Source organism: Pollicipes pollicipes, unplaced genomic scaffold, assembly GCF_011947565.3.
Source record: "Pollicipes pollicipes isolate AB1234 unplaced genomic scaffold, Ppol_2.1 Scaffold_3447;HRSCAF=4054_pilon_pilon_pilon, whole genome shotgun sequence".
NCBI lineage: Eukaryota > Metazoa > Arthropoda > Thecostraca > Pollicipedomorpha > Pollicipedidae > Pollicipes > Pollicipes pollicipes.
In genome coordinates this window covers 40,335,056-40,352,528 of record NW_023596297.1, presented here as the reverse complement: position 1 = coordinate 40,352,528, position 17,473 = coordinate 40,335,056, and the positions used below count along the sequence as shown (strand labels likewise).

The following is a 17,473-nucleotide window of genomic DNA, read 5'->3' as shown; positions in this document are numbered from 1 at the left end:
GTGGTCAGCGCAGAAGACCCCGTCTCCTCCCAATAGCGTGTTTAAGGTTTGTCGTAGGCGAAGACGCGGTGCGCATTTGGTTCGTAATACGCGGGATACAGAGGACCAAGCCGCTCAATGCTGACCAGACATCCCGCTGCGTTACGGTGTCATCCAAGTTATACGATACCTGATGAGTGTAGCACCATAACATACCATTACCTGTGAACACTATTTATTGTAAATACATGTGAACACATTGATTGTGTGGTAAAATTACCTTCACATCTTCCGTGCGATCGGTGGACGTGATTCAAACCGCTGTGCCTTCCGTTCATGACAGCCGTTAGCGTGACAAAAAGAGCGGGGTAAGATCATAATTTATTTTTAATCCCAACATTATGCAATTTCCAACAGAGAACACAGGATTACAGCATTTTAGCACTACATTGCATCAAGCTTTCCCCGATATGATCACCGACCGACATAACCCCCCACCACTTACACTACTTCTCCGTAAAAGCAAAGCGTGGCTAAGGAAATTGAAGGGAGGCTCGCTATTTGCAAACGTCAAACGACTCACGTGATTAAAACAAGTTCAGACAATATATACGCAGCCGCAAGGGAGAATCATACATGCAAACCAACTGAAGAGACAATACCAAACGGCCGTGCCATCGCCAATCAATGCATGATCCCATAACGCGGTGGACTTCCTCATCATGGCCATGAATCATAGCCTGTCCGTTTGATCCCCAAAACACAACAGCAGTCAGACACACACACACACACACACACACACACAGGCGGCAACTAGCCCCCAGAAGTGGAAGCGAGGCCAGCCGATAGATGGCACCACCGGTTCAAGGGCGCGCCCACGACCAACCCACCCTTCCCGACCCTCTGGGGGCCATCAGGAGACACGCACGAGCGTCCGTCCACGCCACGTGCGTCCACGTGTCGGCCCGAGGCGGGAGAGCACGTGGCCAGGCGCCTGCCTCACTGGCGCGCAACTCCTAGCGCAAGCCACAGGAGGCGGTCCGGTCGGGAGGCGCTGCCGCCCGCCGCAGCCTCGCTGGTGCCCGGCTGGCGGACCACTGCAGCGCGCACCGGCCGGCGCAGGCGGCAAGCCCTCTCGGCACGCCGCCACGCCATATCTGTCGCCGTCCGGCAGAAGCACGGCACCTCGCCGTGTCTAAACTAACTCGAGGTGGGTGCCGATACAAACGCGATGCCGGGCGGCCTCCGCCGCATCTCTGGCAGCGTCGCACTTGTGTTCTAGCCTAACGCCACGGACAAGGCTCGGTCCACTGGTCCGTTCTCAGTAGCCGTAGCGGTCCTGCAACAGTGAGGACGCTGCTCAGCCACCGCGCTGTCGTTACGGACGCACCCTGAGCTGCCCTCCAAAATGAGCTTAATCAAACAGGTTAAGTAACACACAGCGGGCGACGCTCTATCGCGCGTCGCCTGCGTGGCTCAACCCCAACGACACATGTCATCATCGCCTGTAAACAAACAGTTTGATATTTGTTGTCAACCGATCCATACAACCGCACATGTCACTAGCATCGCCACAGCCGCATGACAGTCGGTGACGACGATACTCTCACGTGGCATTCTCGTCGACTCAGAAACATCTTTTGATCTGATAGTGGGAGTGGCAGCCCATACGACTGGACGCGCCGTGCGTCCACCGGAGGTGGCAGTGTGTGCCCACGTCAGGACCGGCGCAGTCGTGAGCTCTCCGTGCCGACTGCCAGCTAGCCACCGGCACGGCGGTCGGACGTCGCACACACACATCGGCGCACGCACACAGGCATGCAGGCGGCCAGTGGAATGCGCCGACGCTTTGGCTTACCGTGTAGCCAGCACGGGGTGCGTACGAACAGCAGCGATTCAATGATAAACGGATGCTGAATTCATGCAAAAGGTTGGATCTATAATTCTACAGTTCGTTGACATCCCACGAAATACATTCACTGGAAATCACTAGCTTCAGTCAATTGCCGTGGTGAAGCGGACCATGCTGCATTGCGTATTGGATCCGAGGACGTAGCAAGTCACAAGAGATGTGAAATAAAGCCTCTAAGTGGGTGAAAGCTACGCCGACATCCAGCAGACATGTAGGCCTATGCACGGTAAACAACACCCGGGCTAAAACAGGAGCACAAAAAGCCAGGTGCAGATGTCCACATGTCCAAGCAGGGAGCACACCAACCACCTGAGAAAGCCGTCACGACCAGGCCAGCGCACCGCCACGAAAGGGTACAGGCAAGGCGCGTCGCAGATCTACAAAGAGCGTCTGCAGAGTACAGCACTGGTGTGCTCAGGGAGCCGAGCGCACATGCCGTCAGGTAAGCCAAACCAACCATGTTCTGTGTCGCACACCGCCGGCTGGACCGCATCACTGCAAACAGCGGACAGCGTCAAGGACCGCCCTCGACTCGCGCTCGGCACCAAGCACACGGCACGCGGTACACGGCACACGGCACACGGCACACGGCACACGGCACATGGCACGCGGCACACAGCACCCGGCCGGCTCACCCGGCGCCGGCGCCGGCGCCTATCCAGCGGCCGGCGCTGTACGCTACGACTTGCGCTGGCAGGTGAGGAGCGGCACAGCGGGTTAGTCGGCGGCCGGGCAGCGGTTAGTCCGGCGCTCGGGTGCGGTGAGACAACGGCCGCCGGTCAGTGCGTCACGCCCGGCCACAGCGCCAGCCCCACCACTTATACTGACCTGGGCACTGCTGATCACACGTTGTGTGTATCTGAGGGCTGGTGCGCAACGGGAATAAGCCTTAACATGGGCCGTACAGCGGCAATGGCATGGTGTCCCCCTCCCCTCCCCCCCCCCCCCCCCCCCCCGGTCTGTCTGCCGCCGGCGCGCCCGGCCGGTCGATCTTTACCTGCAATGACGACATGACACCGTTGGCCAGCGTGCCCAGCTTGCCGGCTACCTTGGTGACACCCTGTCGCACGCTCTCCTTCACGTCCTCCAAGTCGGGGGCCTGTCGGCAGCGGCACACGGGTCACGCCGACGCCATGTTGCGAGTCTTGGAGAAGCCCAGCGGCGGCAGCGCGCACGTCACCAGTCCTGGCGGCGGGCCAGCGCTGTCGCGACGGCGTCCGGCTCGCCCGACCTGCTGTGGCTAGCCTTCCGCTGGCGCAAGGGAGGGGTGCCTGACCGCACGCAGGCACGCCGACAGAGTAGGCGAAGACAGGCAGGACTGTCGGCCGGGGGACAGACGTGACGCCGACGCTCCGGGAGAGGACGAGGCACGACACCGACGCCCCGAGAGTGCAGCTGACGCGGGGCAGCCACGCCACCACCGGGCCCGGCTGGACCCCAACCTCCGGACAGGCGGCGGCCAGCTGACCTGCATCATGGGTCCGCCGCCGCCGCGCGCCGCCGGCTGAGCCTCGCCGAAGTAGTCGGCCGATGAGATGCCGCGCGCGCCCTGAAACCGGTTGATGTTCTGCTGCGCCTCGAACTGAAACAACGTGGGCGAAGACGGCAGTCAGCCGATAAGCCAGCCTCCAAGGGAACCCTCGACCACCTCGGACAGATAGAGTGTAGGTTCGGAAAGTTTAAATGCGAGATGCGGTGAAGTTCGCAAGTTGTGCAAAACCCATAAATAAGCTCCAAAAACTGGACCGACTTTAGGGTTCCCAGCACCAGCGATTTAGCCAAAGGTTGTGTTCGGCAACACACGAAAGAGCGTCCTCTTCTGCTTCAGAATCATACCATCATGTCGAAAAACGGTCAAGGGCTGGTAAGGCCACAGCCATGTCGAGACGATATGAGGTCATCTAAAAGAACCTAATATTTTTCTGCTGTTCGGGTTCACGTGTCACATAGAAGTCTCTAGCGTGGAAATGTGTCGCTTACACCTACCACTGTAAAGGCGCAACACGTCACATGGATTCAACGCCTGTAAGTTGCTTCACATGGCCTCTGGTGATGGTGGGGTTCACCTCCTATGGTTTGACCATTCCTGACCGGAAGGCGGCCGGATCACTCGACAGATTACATCGAAGCAAAGCTTTGGCTCTCATATTTTGTATGCGTTTGGCCTTTGCCGGCAACTCGATGCTCCACGGCAATCGATCAAATCGGTCCGTGAAGCGGCTGGTTTCGTCTGCGGGCGGCGGGCACCCCATGCCCTGCCGGCGGTCCACCCGGATGGCGCTCGGCTCCACGCACCGACGGCCGCTCGTCGCCGAAGTAGGCGGCCGAGGAGATGGCCTTGGCGTTGCCGAACTTCTTCTGGGCGTCGTCGCCGCACGAGCCCCTGCTGGTGTCGGCGACGACGGGCGCTGGCCGGCGCGCCGGCTCCACCGTCGGTCGGTCCCAGCTGCTGCCGCCGCCGCCAGACTTGCCCCAGGCGCCGCTCAGGCCCGACAGGCCGGAGCCGGCCGAGAAGCCGCCGAAAAAGTCGTCGTCCTCCTCCTCCTGCGGCCTACCGGCGAACAGCAGCAGGCGTGCGAGCGAGCGGGGCAGGTGCGCGAGCGAGCGGGGCAGGCATGCGAGCGAGTGCGGCAGGCGCGCCGCAGTGAGCGGGGCAGGCGCGCGAGCGAGCGGGGCAGGCGCGCCGCAGTGAGCGGGGCAGGCGCGCGAGCGAGCGGGGCAGGCGCGCCGCAGTGAGCGCACGTGGCTGATCACCGAGGTAGTCCGTATAGCAGCAGGACGGTAGTGCGCGTGCGCGCGCACGCTGGTCAGACACAGCACAAGATGCCGTATTCCCCAGACGTCCGACGGAGACATCGCCATGACGAGCAGACTGGGCGAGTGAGCGGTCGCTGGCTTCCATCAACAATGACAAGCAAGGTATATCGTAATGATAGCGCTCACAGGCCTGCATGTACGCCGACCAATCGAAAAAGATCCGTGAATTTTGCGCTCACAAGTCACCTATTCACATTACGCAGAACAAGCGATTTGTAATGTTGGATATGAATGTCGTCTAATGACACTAAATAATCGCGAAAAACCGCAGCGAAAAGATGACTCCACACCCCACTCACGAATAGTGTAAAACTATAACCGCTAGCGATCGGGCAAGGCCCAAAAGAGTGAAAACACCAAGCGGATGTGGCTCACTTGTTCTTGGAAGATGTGAACCCGACAACCTCGAATTCGTCCAGCTCGTCGCGAGGCTTGCGCGAGAAGGCATCGGCGCCGCGCCGGCTGAACGGGTCAGAGGCGGGCGCGTTCTGCTCGATCGTCTCCATGTCGCTGAACGCCGAGTGGCTGACCCCGCTGTCGACACCGGTCACTTCAGGTCAGGTCACCTCAGGTCAGGTCAGGTCAGGTCGTGTGAGACCCGACCCAGCCCGGCGCCCACTGCAGTCTGTCCGCCAGTGACGACAGGCCATCAGCACGCTCAGTGCAGAGGCAAACGCCGCGAGACCTGGCGCTCGTCTAATCCACACATCCGAGTCTGCGGCGTCTAAGCTCAGCGATAACGTCTAGATTCAGACTCTGCTCGATTAGAGTCGGATTTAACAACGAATTCAGCACTCAGTCATCCGTACACAGTCCGCACACAATTTGTGTTGTATGGCAAGCGTTTGTTCGCGCAGTTTTCAGCACTTGCTACGGTCCCTATGAATAGCATGACCCAATAACAATATTCATTCCACTTGCGCGATGCTAATCCAGCACACGTCTGCGTATGAAAATCAATGCACCTCGAAACATATGCTATGTACTTCAAACTCAGTTCTTGGTAATCAGATCACGGGCCCAGCTGTGACGGCCCATAAAAGAGCCAGCTGTGGGCGACGCCGGACGCGGCCGGGGCCATGACCAGCCCACGTACCCGGATGAGCCGAAGCCCATGCCCAGCCGCTCCATCTGTTCAGCCTTCTTCGGGTCCACGTTTTTCATGCGATCAGACTGTTTCTTCTGCTCCAGACTGAGGTCCTGGTAGGCCAGGCGCACAGAGGCCAGCTGACGCTCCCGGTCGGCGGCCGACTGCTGCTCCTGCTCCTTCTGCCAACGGCGGACGGCACGGGTCACCACAAGAGGCAGCCCTCGCCCGCTACAGCCCGCTACAGACAGCACGTCACACTGAGCGCCCACACGTCAGCGATGAGTACCGGCACAGAGCGTGGCGCAGACCACGACCGGACGGCGCGGCCACCGGGCCCGCCGCCTGAACCTCAGCCGTAACCTGCGGCGCGAACCGTCCGTACTCCGTACCTTGGCTTCCGCCGCCTGGACCTTCATCAGATCGACCTGCTCCGCCTGCCGCTCAATCTCTGAGAAGTCCTTCTTCACCTTCTGAGCGCCCAGGCCTCCGCCCAGCTTCCTAGCGCCCAGCTGAAATCGGCAGGGCGCAGAGCGTGAGGCGGCATCAGACAGGGCGGCGTGCTGGCGTGAGCGGAACACAAGCGATGGGGCGCGCCCGCCTAGTGCAGCGCAGTCAGCGATCAACTGTTGTACATTAAGCTCATTTTGACGTGAATCCGAATGGACCATTCGCGGTGACACCCACAGACAAAGCCCACATACGCTGGGTCGTGCAACATACTCGTGCATTAGTCCTCGTCTGACAGATACGCAGCGCCGGGCCACAGGTCACAAAGGCAGGCAGATCCAGGGGGCCGGGCCATGGCCCGAAGATGGCCAAAGTGGGGCAAAGTTGGGCAAAGTGATATTTTTGCATGACTAAGAAGATCTATGTAACTTCTTCCACGGATACTTTGACTTAAAATACTAATGTAAAAGGAGGCGAAACTAGACGAGTATATTGAAAATCGGGGCGACTTTTGGAGTTGGCCTACAAGCCGGCGTTGCCCCCGTCCGGCGGCGTCTCAGGCGTCCGTTACTCAGGTCACTGGTGCTGTGTCGGCCTGTGCAGGACTAGGCGTGTGCCGCATTTAACAGTTCGGGTGACTGGTGAGACGCTGTACCACACCGCTGTGGACCCCGTGTCCGTCTGCCTGCGACCCGTGTCCGTCTGCCTGTGACCCCCGTGCCGCCTGCCTGTGGCCCCGTGTCCGTCAGCCTGTGACCCCGTGTCCGTTCGGTCGTGACTCCCCTGTCCGTCTGCCTGCGTCCCTGCATCCGTCTGCCTGTGTTCCCGTGTCTGCCTGCCTGTGACCCCGTACCCGCCTGCCTGTGATCCCGTGTCCGCCAGCCTGTGATCCCGTGTCCGCCTGCCTGTGACCCCGCGCCCGCCCGCCTGTGACCCCGTGTCCGTCCGGCCGTGACGCACCTTGCCACCGGCCGGCCGTCGCTGGCCAATGGTGGACTTGCGTGGCATCTGCTGGTGCTGCGACGGACTAGAGCTGAGCGCCAGCTCCACGTTGGGGCCGGCGCCAGGCACTTGCACGGCGCCATTGGTCGGCGCCGCCTGCTCCGGCTCCGGCTGGTGGCACGCGGGCGTGCCGGTCGGCGTCAGCAGCACAGGCACCAACCCAGCCATACCCACACAGCGACGTCACAATGGCTATCGGCCGCTGCCAGCACCACCAGATCGATAAAGCACAGCACAGTCCACTGCGAACAAGGAAAGATCAGCGTGGCCAAACCTGTCTCCACGCACAGGTTCAGCGTGGCCAGACCTGCCGCCACGCACAGGTTCAGCGTGACCAGACCTGTCTCCACGCACAGGTTCAGCGTGGCCAGACCTGTCGCCACGCACAGGTTCAGCGTGGCCAAACCTGTCTCCACGCACAGGTTCAGCGTGATCAGACCTGTCTCCACGCACAGGTTCAGCGTGACCAGACCTGTCTCCACGCACAGGTTCAGCGTGACCAGACCTGTTGCCACGCACAGGTTCAGCGTGACCAGACCTGTCTCCACGCACAGGTTCAGCGTGACCAGACCTGTCTCCACGCACAGGTTCAGCGTGACCAGACCTGTTTCCACGCACAGGTTCAGCGTGGCCAGACCTGTCGCCACGCACAGGTTCTGAGCATGCCTGCGGCCTGATCTGGTGACGTCAAGACCGGCAGATGGCCGCCTGCTGAAGGCAGCGCTGACCCTGTGCGACCGGGCTAGGTACCGCAGCGTGGCACGGTACGGTTACCGCACGTGCCGGCCATCGCAGGGCCAGCATCTCACACCGAAATAGAGCACGTAAGAAAATAAAATCAAAACTGCTGAGTGATATCGATTCCAACACCGCAGCAATGACGAAAAAGGATGCCGCGCCTCACCTCGTGCGCCGAGAGGTACGTCTCGCCCGATGGGCACGGTGAGAGGTACGTCTCGCCCCATGGGTACGGCGCCTCACCTCGTGCGCCGATAGGTACGTCTCGCCTGGTGGGCGGGGCGCCTCACCTCGTGCGCCGAGAGGTACGTCTCGCCTGGTGGGCGGGGCGCCTCACCTCGTGCGCCGAGAGGTACGTCTCGCCTAGTGGGCGGGGCGCCTCACCTCGTGCGCCGAGAGGTACGTCTCGCCTAGTGGGCGGGGCGCCTCACCTCGTGCGCCGAGAGGTACGTCTCGCCTGGTGGGCACGGCGAGAGATTCGTCTTGCCCCGTGGGCGGGGCGCCTCACCTCGTGCGCCGAGAGGTACGTCTTGCCCCGTGGGCGGGGCGCCTCACCTCGTGCACCGATAGGTACGTCTTGCCCCGTGGGCGGGGCGCCTCACCTCGTGCACTGAGAGCTGCGCCTCGGCCGAGTACTCGTTGTCAGGCGGCTGCGGGATGTCGAACGGCGCAGCCGAATGCTCGTCGAAGAAGTCGACCTCTGGTGCGGCCTTCTCGGCGCTCTCGTGGTGTCCGGTGTCGATGTGCACCTGTCGAGGAACGGCCCAGCGCCGACGATCAGCGAGCGGCCACACACCAGTGCGGGGGCGCCCACCCGTCGCAGCGCCGCCGTCGACAAATCCCAATGCGACATTGTCCACAGCAGGATATGAACCATTGAGATAATGCAATGCCAACGGCAGGAGCGCAGGACCACAGCAACGTGTCTACTGGCTACTGAATACAACACCACCGGAATGAATGGTCCATGCAGCTTGGTTTGTCGAAATGTCGGCGGACAAGAATGAGGCCAACATGTGACACAACATGACAACAGGGACGTCGCACCAGCTCATTAGTGGCAACGAGATGTGAATAGCAAAGCCAAGGAGAGCTGCTTCCCCCATCCCCTACGGAGCGAAATGCCCGGGCGTAATCCGCATGGGATAGCACTAGGTTTATACGGAACTAAATAAGCCTTAGCCGCACCCAGAATAGTCATATCTGCAACGCACTAACAGCCAGAGCGACCTAAGCGTCCCCGACATCCCAGTTTGCATCGAAATGCACTCTCACAAACGGCACGGCCAGAAATATATTGGCTGATCGATTATGTGGCATCAGGGGCGACAAAGGCCTGCAGCGACACTCAGCCAGTCCAACGTATCAACACGAACGACGCAACCACGCGTTGTTTATCCCGCGTTTCACACGAGCATGCACAGACAAAGGGAGGGGGAGGGGAGGGGGAGGGAGACATCGTCGGCCGAGGCCGCCCGGCGCCGTGCACCACACTGCACTGCAGTCTGAGAGGAACAGCCTGAGGCCGCTGGTCGTGTCATGCCGACGGTCCCAGCCACCTGAAGTGACACTAGGGCCCCGTTCTTGATGGGAAAATGCTGCCAGATGCTCCGCCCCTTCAGGTAACAACCTATGACGTTCCACAGCTACGTCATCTACGTGATGGAAACGCTTCAAGTAACTCCTCAACATGGTGGCTAGTAAAATCAGCTGTTTCCCAACAAACACATTTGACGCGCAGCAGTGATGATAATGACGAGTCGGGACAGTCAAATGCAAATACTTCAGGTGCATCTCTCACAACAGCTGCCTATACCATAACGACTCACCATAACGAGAATATTGAAGGCAGAGAAAGGCAGATCATCGCCCTCGACTCAGAAAGACGTTACATTATTTCAAGCGTTGCGCGAGCGTAACCACGTCCAATCGATCATGCCACGGACACGAAGTTCAACAGGCACTGGTAACTTAGCGCCTTATGCCAGCTAAGATCATCGTGCACGTACATTCAGGTCGTCCATATACTTTGTTACGCATGGAAGAGTTTTGGCGCATGTGGTTGCAAGCAGGGATACAGCTTTGCCCGGAGCACGCGTGCAGGGAGAAATCTCATGTTGTGACAAGTCGCATGAAGGAGAGCTCCACATATAGACACATCTCAAATGCAAAGGCAAAGCTGGCTCCTTATCATGACAATCATGCCCAGCACAGAGGCAACCAGAAGCGTCCGTTGGAAGATGTGATGCCTGCGCTGCAATATCTTGCCGAGCCAGTACCCCAATACTCCGTTGGTGACAAATTTGGAAGTTCAAAATCTGGGTCACACTAGTATCTGACAGTATTTTGCAAGTGCGTTGCTGCCGCGCGCGGTGGCGCCATCGCGTGGCCAGTAAGAGCACGGCTACATGAAACCATTGAAGGCTTTGCAGCGTGCGCCGGCTCCCCGGGAGTGGTTGCAGCCATCGACGGGTCCTTTCTCTTCATGGATGCACCCAGCAAGGAGATAGCAGCTGCTCATAATACCCACACGCACCGCCAAACAGTACATCTATTGGCTGCTTGTAATCACCGCGGCGCACTCACTGATGTACTTACAGGGTTCCGGGATCCGCCCACGATTGTCGTGTTTTTTGGACAAGGCCCCCCTCTACTGCAACCTCAGGGAACATCGGCGGCAGCTTCTTCCATCTAACGCACACCTCGTCGAGGACAGGAGCTTCCCCTTTTCCCGAAAATCATCACCTCTTCCCGAGACAACGATCACCTCAGCCCCACTCAGCGCCACTTCCACAGACCATACAAAAAAAACACGTGTCAAAATTGAACGTGCCTCCAGCATGCTGAAGAACAAACTGTACCAGCTAAAACATTGAGAAGTGAAAAACATGGGCAATGTGGCTGAGGTTATCATTGCATTGATCATTGCACCATGCATCAATCATTGCACTATGCATCATGAGCATGGGCCAGGGGATGACATAGTGCCAGCAGAGCCCCACGAGGCAGATCCCGTGGAACGGACCGACATAAGTCCGCTGTTGCTTTCTAGCATACAGAACCTGCAAGCACAGTGCATGGGCATCACAAAGCGACAGCACACGGCTGATCACCTCATGGCAAAGATGACGATACATGCACCTTGCTCCAGTTAAATGTTGTAATGTGAACATTGAGAAAGATCAAGGCAGATCAGGAAGAACAGTCAATTCACTACATTCAAATCAGCACAAACGCAGTTTGGGAAACAGATGCAGCAGCTTAATGAGCAGCAGGGGGTGCCATTAAAAGGAACATAGACTGAAAAGCTTGGAGACTCTCCACATCTAGAAAGACAGCAATTTGTGTACACCCAGTCACTGGGATTACTTTGGGCAACATACAGTATCACGATTTCATTGTTTGATTGCCTAGTGCATGTCAAATCCCATCCACATGTGTTAACATTTGGTAAAGAACATTTTAAGAATTAAGTGCTCGCTGCCTTCCATAACTGACCATTCAGGCTACATCATGTGGGTAAAACTTTATTCAAACAATACTTAAATACAAGATGATAACATCTATGACATGTATCAATTTCTTTTACAACTTATCCACCTTGCTAAACGCAGCAGACAAAGCCATGGCCATAGTGAACATTTATTTGGCAAAGTCTGCACATACAATGGCCGCACCAAGCAGATTCAATGCAGTTAAGATAAGGACAAGTCACAGCTTGATGTGTACAGAGCAGATTGCTCAACATCATCATATGACCTTTATCATAAAAAATGTTCAACTATGACAATTTTATATGCCTGTCTTGTACTTCCACATGCTTCAATACCACTAGCAAGAAATCAGTGAAATCAACATCCCATCCCCATTACCTATCAATAAGGTGTGCTGAAATACATACCAGTGCTTAATCTGTTAACATAAATTTTAGGTAATGTCGCCTTGACGCACTGTTCAACATCGGGGTTACAAGACTCCACCATCCCCATGTTGTTAATAATCTGTCAGGCATGCAGCAGGTCGGTGAAGAAGTGACAGAAAGTAAGTGCTACCATATCAATAATATAATTTTCATGCAGCATAACAATCGTGCTTACAGGTCACACAGCTGCAAGTTTGTTTGGTTAACCTACACCAACCCATGCCTATGCAGTTTGCTCATTCAAAATGATCCATCAGACCTATGAAACGAATTAGCTTGCATTACAAGCACACTTTCACTGATATAATGCAGTACCACCTGGGCAAAGGAGTTAAGTAACAATGCATATAAGTGTGCATTTGCGATTGAATCACTAAGCAGGCAGTGATGGCTGACACATCAGTGTACCTTGTACCATCAGTGCACCTTGGACCTGTACCCAGGCCTGCTGCGCTTCGGCCAGGTACACCGTAACCTGCAACCCCTGACGACATATCATTAAGGAAACACAAATAAGCCTGACTAAGGCATTTTTCAACCAATAGTAGTAAACTACTCTATGGCAATAGTGTAACTTATAAATGGCAGATGTAGGGGGTTCGAGGAAACCCTCCACATCCACCCTTCCCCCATCCGCAAATGCGTCGTTGGAGTTGCTATGTAAATGACCACTAGCTACGGCACTTACTTTGCCTCTCCGCAAAGCAAGGAATCGGCTTGGGCCGTGATGCCATAGGTAAGTCGGTAGCTACGTCATCTATCGACTGGGCTTACTCGAGGTAACGAATGGGCTTCCGTTTGGTCATGAAGAACGGGGCTCAGCTGCCTCGCCGTTGCTCACCAACGGTGTCTTCACCTCACTCCGAGAAAACATACGGTAGATTATTTTCACCTATCAGTCTGAACACCTGCACAGCAATTCGGAACGCACATGAGGGCAGCGGACAGCAATATCCCCGCTTATTTTGAGCACAAACCTGAGGTTCCAGATTATCAGATAGAAAACACGAACAATCAGTGTCGTTACACAGTATAAACTGGAGCCAAAAACGTGTATGTTCTCTATTTGGCATCAATTCATCACATGCCGCGAGCCTTTTTCACCATGCTGATATGGATCCCAACATGAAAACAATTCCCGATTAGCCCGAAACCACAGAACTGAACACCGCCACGGCACACCTCGTGCCAATGATTGAATGTTAGCGGAGGCGTTTACAAACTTACGGTCATCACATGCGTTCAATGGACTTTATAGCGGGGAGGGGATGGATTACGGCTGTTGAAAACATTCTGCACCTTTTCCTGGATCGGACAAAACATTCTGATTCCAATCAGCAGTTTTCCAGCACAAGTAAGTCCTACTAAAAAATGCTACCACCTCTACGCCTTGTCTCCAGCTGTAACGCTATGGGAGAAGACACTACCATCACGGAGGTACGACAACGTATTATTTAACTCCAGCTAGGCCCTTGTTGCGGTTTAAAAATGGTAGAACTATTCCAGCGTAACGAGAAAAATCCCAGCAAAACCAGTAAAAACATGTAAATCAGGGCAGCAGCCTGACTTCTCTCCGTGGGAAAGTTGATTTTGGTGGGTCCATTGCCTTAAAGGCAGCATCAAAAACCACGCCACACAAGCCTCCTAAGGATTGCAGTGTCCAATGTTCCCCAATAGGATGACTTTAACCATCTGAAATCTATAAACAGACACGGTATCTAACACAGTTGCATCTTTCCCCATCTCCTTATCCCGATCTGTTCCAACATTTTTACTATCGTTATTATGAGTGTTTTCTTTACCTTTCATTACATTCCCCAACTGACACCCGAATACAGTTGAAGTATTCACTCCGCCGCTCGTGTTTCAACTCCCTGTCCCATACATGACAACAATACATATGTGTGTGTCATGGTGTGCGGGTCCTCGCCAGCACTGCGGTCCACTGCATGTCCAAATATATGTTAGAGCACTCCAAGCCACCCACGGGCCCTCGCACGTAGCAAGCCCCCCGTTCACCGGTCCGGGCAGGCCGGGCACCGCGTTCGCATCACTTCCACCATCCGCTGCCAGTGTGACCTCCAAGCGCCCCCCCCCCCCCCCCCCTAGTACAACAGGGTCCCGACGGACCGCGCGCAGGATGTGACCCGCGTAAGGCCTCCATCTGCCGGGACCTGTGCGGGAGCGCACTGGTACACCACCGCCCGTGTCTGGACTGGTCATCTGGCACTTCGCCATCGCACAACAAACACTACGTGCCGAGTCCCCCCAACACATATTGGGCTTTGATATATGGCATCTCAATATTTCTGCTGCTCAGTGCATCGCCGATTCACCAGAATTTTATATTTACAGAAAAACTGATAGGGAAAATGCGCTGCAGTAACTGACAGCCCAGAAGCCAGCTGACTGGCACCCGAGGTGCCGACATTTTCTCGTCAGGGAAATAACACCAAGCAAGGTGCGGTGCGTCTCGGTTGTTTCAATGAAATAACTTAATCAGCGCTATTGTCAGGTGATAATGGACCGGGGTTACAGGCGGCACCCCAGCCCATTGAACCTCAGACACACCCATTGCCAGGTGATAATGGACCGGGGTTACAGGCGGCACCCCAGCCCATTGAACGTCAGACACACCCATTGTCAGGTGATAATGGACCGGGGTTACAGGCGGCACCCCAGCCCACTGGACGTCAGACACACCCACTGCACCACGGCGCTATTCAGCACAGGCGCCCCTCGGCCCAGGAATCGCCCGGGGACAATCGACGATATGAGCGCCGCAGCGCGAGCAAGGAGCCCAGCGTCCGGCGGCAGCCCACTGCACGACGATAGATTGGTAACTGAAACACGGTGTGAAAGAGCCCAGCGTCCGGCAGCAGCCGACTGCAGGACGATAGATTGGTAACTGAAACACGGTGTGAAAGAGCGTACACGCATACAACATCCATCTCGTTCTACGGAGTAATGATATCTGACCGTGGACGGCATTCCGGTTTTAATACAAGGAATAAAGTAGCAGCAGCGCTAATTAGACCTCGGACATAAAAGTGCATAACGCAAACTGAACATCATTCATCCTGTATCAAGGTCGCGCCAGAAGAAAAGCGACCAGACATGCCAAAATGATTCATGCTGCTTATATAACGTGCAGCTGCCACCAGAGGATTGGCAGCGTGTCCACAGCCGAGGCCAATGACCAGTGTGCAGCAGCGTGTCCACAGCCGGGGCCGATGACCAGTGTGCGGCACCGTGTCCACAGCCGGGGCCGATGACCAGTGTGCGGCACCGTGTCCACAGCCGGGGCCGATGACCAGTGTGCAGCAGCGTGTCCACAGCCGGGGCCGATGACTAGTGTGCGGCACCGTGTCCACAGCCGGGGCCGATGACCAGTGTGCGGCAGCGTGTCCACAGCCGGGGCCGATGACTAGTGTGCGGCAGCGTGTCCACAGCCGGGACCGATGACTAGTGTGCGGCAGCGTGTCCACAGCCGGGGCCGATGACTAGTGTGCGGCAGCGTGTCTACAGCCGGGGCCGATGACTAGTGTGCGGCAGCGTGTCCACAGCCGGGGCCGATGACTAGTGTGCGGCAGCGTGTCCACAGCCGGGGCCGATGACTAGTGTGCGGCAGCGTGTCCACAGCCGGGGCCGATGACTAGTGTGCGGTGTGAGGATATCAGCTCGCGGCAGCCGCCCTCACCTGTGTGCCATATAGCTTCATGGCCTGGACGGCCAGGCCGTGCAGCTTGTCGCGGTAGAGCTGAGCGGCGCGTGAGTGGTACTTTTGCTGGGCGTCAGTTGTCGTGCAGTTGTGCTGCTGGAAAAACTTCCGCTGCAACGCAACCACCCAGTAAGTTATCCAATAGAGCACCGAACACTGCACAACGAGAGAGGCCAATACTATACAGTTACGTCCAAACCCTATAAAGAATACCAGCGCTAGAAACAGCGAAGAGCGATTGTATCGATCAAGCGATGGTCCCGCACAATCTACTCAACACTGGAAAACGGGAGGTCTCTGCGACTTCAATCATATGGCTGATAGTTGCATGCAACACAACTTTGTAAATTGGTGCAAAAAATCTGAAAAACAAGCTGTAAGTAAAAAACAGACGCTTCTGTTCAGGCTATTTTCTATTCCTATTGTTTGCGCTCATATTCCACAAGATGGCACATTTGAGAATAAGGAAAGCTATGAAGACACTTGACGAAAGGAGCGTTTCCAAATGGAGGATATTGTGCAGGGATGTCGGCAGGGTGTTACGCGGGACGGGCCGGGTGTGTGTGTGCGATAGCAGCGATGGCGTGCATGACGGCTCTGTAGTCTGGCACCGTCAGCCGTCGACTTTACTCACAGCATTGGCGTTGCCCCCAAGCTGCATGTTGCGAAGCTGAAGCCAGGTCCAGTTGGTGTCCAGCTGTGTTGATCTGACGAACGTCACGTGCACACCGAGGCCCCTGAGGGTGGCCGGAACCGCCGTTACTGCTGCTGCCCACCCACTTCAGCCTGCCACGTCATCTGTCTATCAGTTAGGAGTGACCGGCACCGCACGTTAACTGCTGCTGCCCGACCCACCTCAGCCTAGCCACGGTCAATCCGTCTATCAGTTAGGGAGTGGAACCGGCAAAACCGCCGTTACTATGCGTTGCCCACCCACAGCAGCCTACCACGTCATCCGTCTATCAGTTAGGGTGACCGGCACCGCCGTTACTGCTGTTGCCCACCCACCTCAGCCTGCCACGTCATCCGTCTATCAGTTAGGGGTGACCGGCACCGCCGTTACTGCTGTTGCCTACCCACCTCAGCCTGCCACGTCATCCGTCTATCAGTTGGGAGTGACAAGCACCGCCGTTACTGCTGCTGCCCATCCACCTCAGCCTGCCACGTCATCCGTCTATCAGTTAGGGGTGGCCGGCACCGCCGTTACTGCTGTTGCCCACCCACCTCGACCAGCCACGTCAGCCGTCTATCAGTTAGGGGTGGCTGGCACCGCCGTTACTGCTGTTGCCCACCCATCTCAGTCTGCCGCGTCAGCCGTCTATCAGTTAGGGGTGGCCGGCACCGCCGTTACTGCTGTTGTCCACCCACCTCGACCAGCCACGTCAGCCGTCTATCCAGCTCGGAGCTCCCGCCTTTCACTCAAGCAACAGGACATGACACGATTAAGCAGCACGGTATTTTCCATTCGGCAGGTCTCAGTGATTCGTATGGTTTGTAAGACATCATTTTGGGAGCAAAATCCTTGTCCTCGCTGTGCGGGCAGCTTCATACGCCTCCATAGGATTCTAATGGAATTACTTCGGAACGGTCCTATGCACTATGTTTCATTCGCTGATAACTGTGTTTATATTATTTGTACATATACTGACAGCATCAAAGTTTCTGACATGGATGATTTGTGATTCATGGCCTCTTTCTCAAGACCATGTCGGTGGCATTTGGGAGACGGCGGACTGCGAAGAGCTCCCAACATAAACCGGAAACATTGAAAATTGTTTAACAAAACAGTTGAACCTTATCTATGACTTACATTGCTATGAGCAGGCCGTTTTTAATCTCATTTGG

At 56.3% G+C, this 17,473-nt stretch overlaps 1 protein-coding gene across 1 annotated transcript; it reads right to left on the bottom strand.

Annotated features, from left to right (window-relative positions):
- Positions 1-348: 348 nt before the first annotated feature.
- ArfGAP3 (ADP-ribosylation factor GTPase activating protein 3) lies at positions 349-16,365 on the bottom strand (the record flags this gene model as incomplete). The annotated part of the gene is given in 11 exon segments (XM_037214060.1): positions 349-1,318; positions 2,889-2,990; positions 3,360-3,473; positions 4,187-4,442; positions 5,084-5,242; positions 5,805-5,977; positions 6,188-6,307; positions 7,206-7,358; positions 8,588-8,734; positions 15,608-15,739; positions 16,263-16,365. Coding segments are annotated over 11 exon segments (1,477 nt in total), but the record flags the coding sequence as incomplete, so codon positions are not given.
- Between the last annotated feature and the right edge of the window lie 1,108 nt (positions 16,366-17,473).